Consider the following 11,238-nt stretch of genomic DNA (forward strand, 5'->3'; position numbering starts at 1 on the left):
GCATTATGTTTGTCAGATGGCTGGTCACAAGTTGGACCTTCCAGCCAATGGACTGATGCGTCACTGCGTCTCGATGTGGGTTTATTTCATCACTGCGGTCACATGCAGCTCAGATCACTGAGTGGATCACAGACTTAATCCAGTGTAAACTTTGTATTTATCTGCTGATGTGCCCTGAAACACATTCAACTTTAACATGAAGTTCGTACATTAATCTGCCTCAGTCCCAAAAAAAGATGCATTCCTTAGTTTAATGAAGACTACAGTGAGCTGCTATTTTAAGAATCAGAGCAGTTTTTAAGACAAGATTTTAAAATAAACAAATACACAAGGAAAAGATGAAACTTAATAAGCAGTAACTACTTGCAGAAACAGCTGATTTATGATGATGTGATCCCAGCAGACAGAAGAGAGATCACAGGCTTTAAACTGAAACACAATGAAGACTCTAAGAACTCAGAATAGCAGTTGGGTTTTATTACCAAAAAAATGGCCATCGGTTTTAAAAACAGCAGTTCAGTCGCCGTGTATTGACCAGAAAACACTGCTTCAGCTTCAGAAACACACACGCACACACACACACACACTGAACAGTAAAACATCTGCTGGTGCACAACCTGAACCCCCATCCAGCTGCAGGGACAAACAACAGGGGCTTATGAAGTGGGGTTCAATATGAGACAAAAAGGTTTGACATTTGAAGGGTAAATTCAGGCCTGCACACTGAAGGAGACAGAAAGAGAGATGGAGTTCATGTCATTAAAACTGTTCATATGCTGCTTAGCAGCTAATTAGCTCTGTAGCCTGTAAACTGTTGAAAGCAAACTTTTTCCCAGTGAATGAATGAGGTTAGGAGACATTAGAGATGCTAGCATGAAGCCAGTGTAGCTTCAGAGTCTGTTGCTCTTGTGCACTTGAGTCAGCAGACTCAGGTGCACCCCGCTATGATACAGCACTGATGTCACAAGATCTGACTAGCTGTATGGAAGGAAGGTCTCCATCTGCACAGACCAACACCGGATCGTAATGTAATGAAGGCATGTAAAACTAGGGGGCGCCATCACGAAACTGAACACTGGATTTACGGAGTAGCCATGTTTGCTTCAGCAGATAAACATTCATGCGTTTTCAGTTTCTCAAGAAGGCACTCTGTCACTTCAACTGTCTTCTATAAAACGCACCACATCTTACACTGCAGGAGGAGCTCTGATCCGCAAACAGAAGGCAGAAAGAGAGATTTGTGTCTCTGTGCAGCCAGCAGCTGGTTTCAAAAGCAAAGCAGGTCACAACAAATTTCACAAAAAACTTCAAAGTGAACACTGAAAGTTTCTTTCAAAAATTTCAAATCCCTTCATACACTGAAAAACTTCAAGATGATTCACACACACAGTTCACAGTTTCCTCTTGTGAAATAAAAGACAAACAGCTGGACAGCGCCGCCTGTCTGTCACCTGAGGTCCAGCAGGCTGATCTTTGAGTCCCTCACAACCACGTGTTTACACACCTGACAGGACAGAGACAGAGAGAGACTGCGGTTAGCTGTCTATTTAGGTTCTCATCTGTGGTTAGCCTAGCTTAGCACAAACACTGTAGACATAGTGTAACTGCGAGCCTGGATAAGCAGTTGCAATGCCAAATTCAGACTCCTGACCCAGCATTTAGGAACTACAATGCAAGTGGAGTATTCAGGGGGTAAATGAACATGAGGTGCTTGAGACACTGACACCAACAAAGATGGCCGACACATCTTCACTTCCTCCCACTATACAAAAATGAAGCCAAATGTCCCTGATACAAGTGCTGCCATCCTGTTCTGGTGATGTCATTTGGAGCCAGATTCTGTGCTGTAGGGACAAGGAGGTGGAGCCGCAGTATCAAGTTCCCACCCATACTCCCATCTGAGCCAATCAGGAGCGGCGCCCAGCTGTCAATTGTGAAGTTTCAGCCCCTTTTAATAGCATCAAATAACTTGTTAAAAATAAACTGAAGAAAAAGAAAAATGAATATTCAAACAACTATCAACATGATGTGATCTACTTATAATGACAGAAATCATCGTTGGAAAAAAATAATTTTTCATATACTTTCAGTTTAACATGGAGGGGGCTGCAAGCCACCAGGGGGCAATAGAGATGTTTGGGCTTTCATGTTGACTGTCTTTTTATGCACTCAGTGATTTGAGAATTACATAAGCATGGGATGTTCAGAGACTAAATCATCACGAGGAGTTTGGGGACTAAAATGAGCACTGAGTGCTCAGGAAAGGTGGTGACAGACAGAGAGCTCTGATTGGTCAGGGATCCAATCGTCATGTCTCAGAGCCAATCACGGTTCAGAAATACGACTCAAATATTTGACTCTGTTAACCCTAACATCTCTTGAACATCCTGAAGTCTGATCTGGAGTCTGAACCTGAAGTCTGATCTAAAATCTGGTTTGGACTCTGAACCTGAAGTAGGACACAGAAAAAGTGAAACAGAGAAGGTTTCTCACACTGAACAGAGGAGGCTCCTTGGAATGAGGATGGAAACCTTTCAGTCTGCAGCCAGAGACCTCCAACATCCCTGGACTGGTCAACCTGAACACACCAGTACTGAGAGAGGGTGGGGTGGGGGGTGTCAAATCAGAGGGTCAGTCTTACCTGAGACATCTGCATTTAAGGTAAAGTCCTCCTAATATCTAATGTGCATCCTTCCTTATGCATATATCATTGAAAAAATGGTCAACTTTTAAAATCAACATGTTATCAGTTTGTCTTACATATTGCCTTTTGGGGAATGTACTCCCCAGTGTGCATGCATGTGCATATGTTTGTTTGTGTGTGTGTGTGTGTGTGCGTGTGTTGAACCTACTCATTGTGTCTGGGAGCGCACACGATGGCAATGGCCTCTGGCAGCATTAGCTGATAAGAACAGTGAGTGTGGAGGTCGACACTGGAAAGGAAGGCTGTCTGAGTGGGATGAGTCTGATCACACACACACACATGCAGAGGTCAAAGGTCAGAGAACAACACAAACACACACAACTGATCTAATTAAAATTTGATTAAATTATGGTTCTTCATTTTTGTGTTCAAGTAAGTGATCAGCTCGAGTGACAGCAAATATGAAGCTGAACTGATATTAAAACTGTCATTTCTGTTTTAAGTGTTGCAACACACTCCTGCAGAGTGAGACCTCTGTCGGCCTGCTCCCATCTCTGTCCCTCTCTCTTTTCTCATCTGTTGCACGACCCCAGGCTCTGTTTCCATGGCGATATTTGATCATGCAAATGTAGGGGAAGAAAAAGTACAACAGAGGTCATTTTTCTATGTGTGGGTGTTTTATCATGCTGTGGGGACCTCACATGTCCCTGATTCACATGTAGTCCTGCTGGAGCTCATCGGAACATTGCTCTGCCACCTTTTACTCCAGGAAAAAATCTGGTTGAAATTAGCATACGTTTTGTTTTGTTTTGTTCTAATTCACAGTGTGTGCACTAAGATCCAGTGATCACAAAAGCCAATAACAACAGGTGGAATGATCAGCTTTAAGACATGCTGATGTTTAACACAGCACAGCACATCCAGAACACAAACCATGCGTGTTTTCTTGTTTCCACAATCTACTACGTGTCATCACCTGACAATACTTAGCTGGATGTTTGGACAACTACAGACTGATATTCCCACCATGGTGAGGTCAGGATTTATCTGAAAAGTTCTGTGTTAAGGTGTTAGCATGTGCTTAGCATTTCTTTTGCATGTGTCTTGTGTTTTTAGTTTTCCATGTTTAGCGTGTAGTCATACATGGATCCAGCCAAGAGTCAGCAGGTTCTGTTGGTCCTGGAAGCTGAAGAGCTCCTCCACGTTCTCCATGTCGCAGAAATCTGGACCTGCTGACTGTTTTGGGATCACAACATGAGTCAGCATGAACTCGTCGTGCGTCTGAGGGTGAGAGACAATCACACAGACAGGAGAGAGAGGCTCTCAGTGGGAGAACTGGTGAGCATCAGTCAGCAGGTACACAACAGGTAAACTGTCTCACCAGTCGTCCACAGAGGACTCCACAAGTTTCTATTCCTCTGGTTGTGTTGGAGTCAGCCAGCAGCAGGAAACGATATGTCAGATCTCTGGGAATCACCACCCGCCTCAGACCCTCCACCTTCTGAGCTGCACACATACACACAGACAAAACAAACACACACAGGATCATGATACACAAACCCTCAGACACACGCACCTACAGATCAGAGTAGTCAGGTACATTCATGTGTGTATTTGAACTCACTGTGTACTCCAGCCAGTGTGGCAGCTGGTTGGCTGACAGGGGCTGGTGGTCTGTTCCTGTTGGAATCCGCCCCCTGAGATCGAACGGCATCTCTGATCGGCTGCTGAGACAGACAGGAGCCATCTGGTGCCTCAGGCACTTTGGTCCCCACCTGAAGAAGAAACATATCACTGCAAATATACTACAATACACAGTGATGACAATACCACTGACAGACACTGACATTAAAATACATCAGAATCACTAGACAGTCGTAGTAATTGTAGTAGTGCAATATTAGGAGCAGAGCGGTAGCAGTAACTCCCCTAACATTGGTAGCAGCACAAGGTACTTGTAGGCATTGTAGTAGCTGAAGTAACAGTGGAAGTAAATGCAGAAGTAATTATTGTAGTAGAAACAGCAGTCGAAGCAATAGCAGTAGTCATATCATTTGTAGTTAGAGTAGCAATAGTTGTAGTAGTACAGCAGTCAACAGCCTGTTGTCACCTTCTGCTCCGCCTCCTCTCCTCTCCTACTGGCCAGTTCCTGACGCCTCAGCTGGTCCTCAAAGTAACGAAACTGTTCCGATTCGATCTGCATGCGTCGCAGGGCGGCAACACGCTGCCTCTCCTCCTCCAATAGCAGCAGCCGCCTCCTGTCCTCGTCCAATACGGAGAGTCGCTGCAGCTGCTGGCCACACCCATCAACCACCACTGCCTGGCTCTGAGGAAACAGGGAAGTCACATGATCAGGTTTTGGTCTGCTGTGGGGGTTTGTCTGACTGGCAAATTTTTCAAAACTGAAAACATGTTTTACACATGATTACAACTTTCTGTAGGATCCACAGCAGGGGATTACCACATGTAAATGCATTTATTCTAATTTCAATCAATCTGTCATCTAATCTGATTAGCAGGTAAACACACAAAGCCAATTAAACACATGATGCAATCTGACTGGTCAACACAAACGCTCACACAGACCTGGGCTCTGAGGTACTCGGTGTGTTCCCTGCTGTATTTCTCCTGAAGACGTTTCTTCAACTCGTCTTTACGAGGAAACGCTACTTCCTGAAGTTTCTGCGCAGACAAAGACAGAGTATTATTACTACTAATGCTGCATCTGCGATTACACATTAAGTAATTCTTTCTGTAGTACCAGCAACTGTGCCTGCAGACATTTGCAAACACTGAAAACCACCAGTCAGACTACATTATATTCACTTGTCAGGTGCTGAGAGGTGAGGGAACCAGACTGAAGACATTCCCATCAGCTGAGTTTGCTGCAAATGTCAGCATGCTAACATAGAGGACATGGTGATCACAATACCTGTCAAACATCAGCAGCACATTACTGTTGTGACCATGCTAATGTTAGCATTTAGCTGAAAGCAGCACTGTGTCACCTTCATGATGAGCTGTTTTTCTGGAACGCTGCACTGCTGGTAGTCTCTGTGACCCGGGAGCTTCTCTACAAACAGCCTGAACACAAACACAGCAGCAGTCAAAACTTTGACTGTGACAGCACAAACATTTCTGTCAGTGAACATATAACAGCAACAGACAACAGTCAGTCTGTTGTGTGTCTCACGTTATAAACTTGGTGTAGAGAACGTAGGCATTCTCCAAGCTGCCCTCCTCCAGGTAAACCGCCGCCATGCGCTCCATCTCCACTCCAGAACGGAAGTAGCGTCTTGGTGCGATGTCCTCGTTAATTTCTACGCTGCATCCCATCTTCCCCAGTGCCCGCACCCGCTCGGCCGCCGTCAGCGACACGTCGGTGTAGTCTGGTTCTGCTGCCAGCTTCTTCTGCACAACACAAACAGCTCAGAGAGTAACGACAGAACAAGGACAGCATGAGGGTCTGGGAGGAAACAACACATTCCTGACATTCCTGGTCCTGCTGAGTCCTCTTCACAGATGAATCAGGTGTAGACTGTCTGCTGTGTCCTGGTGATGTACTGACTCCAGAGGATAACTCGCTACCACAGAACACAGAACCGTTGAAGAAACATCTGTGGATATTTTCATTTAACCGGCTCATAGCTGTCTCAAGGACACTGAATCGAACGCAACTGGACTTGGTTATATGTCAGTTCATGCTCATCAAGGCTCTGCTAGTCTTGAAAGAATCAGGCGTTTCATTTGTGAATCTCCCCAGGGGAAAAATGAAGCATCCATCTATCTATCTATCTATCCACCGGTCTCATGTCTTTTATATCTATTATTATTTTCCCTGATCATCATATTGCAGTGAATTATGAGTAGGGCTGTTTATAGGATTAAAAAATTACAATATCAGTACCAATACTGCAACCCTTGAAGTGATACTGATGCCAGCAGAGTTTTTGATTTAATATGTCAACACACTGAAGTGCTGGATGGGTGGAGCTGGTGGACCAATCACACGTCACATCGAATCAAAGAGCGACTGCTGTCATTGGCTGTAAGCAAAACAAAAACAAATAATCATTTTTTCTATATCTGGGTACAAAAACAATCAAAGGTATTGTTTCACTGGAGAATTTTTAATACTACCTGCTAGTACTCTGTTGATATTTTTGGTACTGAGTACAGTACCCAAACTCAAATACAGTAGCATAAAATAGAAATACTCGAGAACATGTGTCTTTAATGCGTACTTAAGTACAGTACTTGGGGTTAAGTACTTATTTATGTTCGACCAATGAAAATCTTTAGTGGTGACATCAGAACTCATCAAACGTGACAGCGAAGCTGATGCTCATATTTACGGTGCCCGCTGAAGGAGCCTGAATGCAGCGTTTGTTTGGGTGATCAGCTGTGAAGAGGAAGAGAAGAAACACTTGTCTGTTCACTGGCTGCTTTTCATTCACAACGTAAAGCCAGAGAAGAAAATCGAACGACGGAGAGACTGAAGACGCAGAGGAAGAAATAAGCCTGCAGCCAGTTAGCTTAGCCTAGCATGAAGACTGGAAACAGAGGGAAACAGTTAGCCTGGCTCAACATTAGCAGCATGTTTCATCTAGACAGAAACAGGTGGCAGGTGACAGGAAAAAGGTGACTAATTCCTGCTGAGTCAGTCAGAAACTTTGTTATTCCCAAACAATTTCTGGATTCAACACAGCATTAAAACAAACATTATTTTAAACAGATAGATAAAAATAAAGTCAGATGTAACAGTAAACTCAGTAGACTCGGTTTTACAACGATTATGTGTTGGCTCTTACTCGTCTGCCTCCCTGAGGATAAAAGCAGAGGATGAAGATGATAATACTCTCTATTGTTTCACTTTCTTCCTGACAGTCAGAGTCACACTTGGTCACATGACCACGAGTAGAGTCTTTAAGTTGTTTCACTTCGCATCACTCTGGAGCTCAGACATTTCAAAGTACCTGTCACAGAGAGTCTTTGTGTCCCTGAACAACATGAGATCACGTGATTCACATCTGTGCACAAAGACTCACCCTCAGCAGACTTCGGTCAGACCGAATGTGACATCGACATTTAAATTTCATTCTCTTCTGAAGATTTTATGATGAAGAGAAACTGTGACAAACATAACAGCTTTTAATTTGAAGGTCCTGCATTAGCTTGTTTATCTACAGCACAAAGTGAGAAAACACACACACACACACACACAGAGTTCACTCACCAGCGTATTTATGCTGAAGCCTTGTTCCATCGTGTGTGTGTGTGTGTGTGTGTGTGTGTGTGTGTGTGTGTGTGTGTGTGTGTGTGTCTGTGTCACAGGCTCCGGCTGGCCAACGGCCAGCTCATCCATCTGCCACCTCCCATGATGCTTCACTGCAGGAGAGACAGAAAGGAGCAGTTTTGGGTGAAATGTTCCTTTAACTCCTGTGTGGAGCAGCTAGCACAGTGGCTAAAACTAACAATCAGCAGCCAGTCAAAGCGAGACGCGTGTGGACAACATTTTATGTCCTTGTCACGCCCGCCTGTCCTTCAGTTCGGGCCATCGTTACCATGACAACCGGTAAGTAACCATTTGGTGAGTCATTTAACAACAGAGAGCAGAAGAAGAAAAGACCTCCCACTTCTCTGTGTTTCTGATTCACTCAGCAGCAGCTACTCAAAGAGACAAGATGCTGTGATTGATCATCTCATATTGATCAGACACAACTCAATCAGGTCCTGGCTGCTGAGTCACCTGACACCGTTTTTGTATCGGATGAAATTTAAGACTCGGTGTGTTTTATAAAATAAATCTTTTCCTCTTGTTCACTCACAAACACTTTGTAGGTTACTAAAACTCAACGCTGGCTGAGATTGGCCAGATTTATTTTGGTCAATAATGGACAGGAAGGAGCTGCACAGGTGAGACTGCGTATGTATTTATAGACCTCAGTGATGAAGATGAACTCCTTGACTTCCTCTCCATTAGTTCACTTCTTATCACTGTTGCAGTTTGTTGTGATTTTTATTTTGTGAATGTTTGATTGATTATTGATTGACTGCGTCATTAATGGTGATCAACTGCTATCAGGAGCTGTTCAGGTGCGTCAGGTGTGTTGACGCCATCACTCAAACTTCCTGCTCGACCACATTCACTCTGCTGCTCCACACCTGCCACAGACTGCATCTTGTCACACATGAAATTGGTCACCAATCAGTTTGAACGACTAACACGCTTTTTTATATTCAGAGATTTATTAAAGGATTATCTGCATATTTTAAGGGATTTCGTAAGGGTTACAAACTACTTAATTTTAGTATCCACCTGTAACTTAAATCCACTTAAACTTTAAACCTGAAGCAACTTTCCCTTATTGTAATTAAATTGTTGTAGGGGTGTTTTAAGATTACAATTAATGGGATGAAAAGTAATATATTACGGTATTTTAGATGAATTTAATGTCTGTTGTAAAGGTTAATAATAGTTATTAAAATAAGGAAGGTGACATGAAAGTAACTGTTAAATGGTTTTTAATGTTTAATTTAAAATGCTTTTGTGCCCATGAATCAGAGTGTGAAAGATGTGTTCACGGGGTCTTCTGTCAAGTCAAACTGCGGGAATCGTTTGGTTTTTAAAACTTGTGTGCACGAGATGCAACACTTATGTACTGCCTTTCAGAATAAGATGCGTGTCGAGGACGACTGGTGTCTGATTGCTGGAACAAAAACCTTCACTCAAATTAAAGCGATTCAGGATTATTTAAAGGCGTGTCAGTGACTCAGATTGTTTAAGGGTGTGTTAAGTGATTTTGGTCTCACTTAATTATCGACACTAAAAACTACGAATGTGTGTTTTTACACACACCGTGTAGAAAATGTGAGACCGTTCCTTAAGCTGAGCTGTCTGATTAAAATCCAGGTTTGATTTCATGTGTAATTTGTATGGCATGAATTAAATATGAGCCGTGGATGAACGGAGTGAAACCGGAAATCAGCGCACATCGCTCGGTTCTACTGGTTTTTACTGAACGCACCACAGCAGAGAGACAGTTGAAGAGAACAGGACGGAGAGACAGAGACAGAAAGCTCCGGAAGAGAGCGGACAAATTTACCGGTTTGTTGTAGCTGTGATGTCCGCTACGTATCGTCATCAGCGGCTCACGTGCAGCAGCGAGCCGGTGACCCGGATCACAGTCCGTCTCTTCACACTCAGCCAGGACTTCGACCCGGGACTGCGGCCGGAAGAAGGTGGCGGACACAGATGTGATGAAGCAGCTGATAAAATGGCTGAAAGCTCCGGCTGCTGGTGCTTCAAACACCGACTGATGACACAGATGGTGGAGCTCAAAGATCCTCTCCGACACGGGATTACTCACTTACATCTTCCGGTTTCACACGGCTTGGTGGCAAGTCTGCACATGCGCTCCACTGCTGCCAAACAGAGCAGTAAATCAGTGATGATGTCTCACTCTGTTTTCATCACCTGTCATAGTGAACACACAGCAACCAGATAAGGACTTTCACACAGGATAGGATGAGGTGGACTGCAGGGACCGGGGACTGAACTGAACTGATTGGTGGCTACCTGCTCTCCCTCCTGAGTGAAACAACCTCTTGGGTTTTTGTCAGATGGACATCATGAGGTTAATGTTGAAACGGAGAAGAAAGGTGTTGTGAATGAGCAGGTATTTGACTGAAGAAAGACCACACAGGGTTCAGTTCTTATCATGAACAAAAGCAACTTTATTTAAACTGCAGCTGAATCTTCTATTTGACACCTAAACTCTTCTGTCCCTGCCAGGATCCTGTAGAAATGACATCACAATGTTTCCAGGGGTGAGTGTGGTCGGGCTGAGCAGGTTCGTCCTGCAGCACAGGTGGTTTCCATGTGCAGTCATTTTGTTGAGTTGGATGTCTCACTCACAGTGAGGATGTGATGCTCTGATTGGCTCGGAGACACCAGCAGACTCCGTGTGTACCTGAAAACCCCAGGCCTCCTCCGTGTCTGGGCTCACCTGGGAGGGCAGCTGGTCATGAAGTCTATGAAGTTTATGTCGTCAGTGTTGGGAAAAAGAAGCCTGATGGAGAGACGTTTTTAACGAGGCTTACGTGCTTGACAAACCTGCAGTCTAAATACAAAGTGAGCACACATTTTGTGTCCTGCTGCGCCGACCAGAAAGAAACCTGCTGGAACTGGTTTCACACAAACTGGTTTCTCAGCCGGTTTCACTGGTTGTCTGGTCTCTGTCTCCCTCTGCTGGACTCTGTCTATCAAACTATGTCCTCCCTGGAGATCAGTTTTGTTTTTATTTTATTTTATTGTCGGATGCATCACTGAGAGGGGTTAAAAAAAACTGAACAAGCTGATGGACAGTTTTGTCCCGGTCTGTCCTCTGGACTCGGTGGAGGTGGTGGGGACCCTCAGTATCTCCTGCAGTTACAGACTGCTGCACCCTCAGTGTAGGAAGGAACCAACTGAAGGTCCTTTGACCCGACGGCAGTCAGAGTCTACAACAGGAGTGTATCCTCCTCTGTGGCAGGTACACCTGAATCCTCAGGTAACCACCAATGAGCCACCATTTTACTTACTCTTAACCTGT

At 44.2% G+C, this 11,238-nt stretch overlaps 1 protein-coding gene across 8 annotated transcripts; it reads right to left on the reverse strand.

Moving 5' to 3' along the window:
• Positions 1-456: 456 nt before the first annotated feature.
• stambpl1 (STAM binding protein-like 1) lies at positions 457-9,980 on the reverse strand. 8 transcript variants are annotated; one of them, XM_046376394.1, is made up of 13 exons: positions 9,751-9,980; positions 7,974-8,032; positions 7,881-7,941; positions 5,838-6,072; positions 5,653-5,728; positions 5,231-5,326; positions 4,755-4,970; positions 4,269-4,419; positions 4,026-4,150; positions 3,788-3,925; positions 2,853-2,965; positions 2,450-2,593; positions 1,511-2,412 (listed from the first exon to the last, which is right to left on the reverse strand). In XM_046376394.1, exons 2-13 carry the CDS (start codon positions 8,007-8,009, stop codon positions 2,346-2,348), a joined length of 1,458 nt encoding a protein of 485 aa, XP_046232350.1. In that variant the 5' UTR covers positions 8,010-8,032; positions 9,751-9,980; the 3' UTR covers positions 1,511-2,345. The 8 variants fall into 8 exon arrangements, with proteins under 8 accessions (XP_046232352.1, XP_046232350.1, XP_046232353.1 ...); XM_046376398.1 differs by having other exon boundaries at positions 1,512-2,412; positions 5,838-6,055; positions 7,881-7,939; positions 9,751-9,978; XM_046376395.1 differs by having other exon boundaries at positions 1,512-2,412; positions 5,838-6,055; positions 7,881-7,943; positions 9,751-9,978.
• Positions 9,981-11,238: the final 1,258 nt, after the last annotated feature.

The sequence above is a fragment of the Scatophagus argus genome, chromosome 21 (genome assembly GCF_020382885.2).
Source record: "Scatophagus argus isolate fScaArg1 chromosome 21, fScaArg1.pri, whole genome shotgun sequence".
In the NCBI taxonomy this organism is placed as follows: domain Eukaryota; kingdom Metazoa; phylum Chordata; class Actinopteri; family Scatophagidae; genus Scatophagus; species Scatophagus argus.

Coding starts and splice junctions, on each gene's coding strand:
- stambpl1 (XM_046376393.1), bottom strand. CDS start 8,009: ATGGATGAGCTGGCCGTTGGCCAGCCGGAGCCTGTGACACAGACACAC. Junction 5,729..5,837: donor CTCTACACCAAGTTTATAAC/GTGAGACACACA, acceptor GTTTGTGTTCAG/GCTGTTTGTAGAGAAGCTCC. Junction 5,327..5,652: donor AAAAACAGCTCATCATGAAG/GTGACACAGTGC, acceptor TTGTCTGCGCAG/AAACTTCAGGAAGTAGCGTT.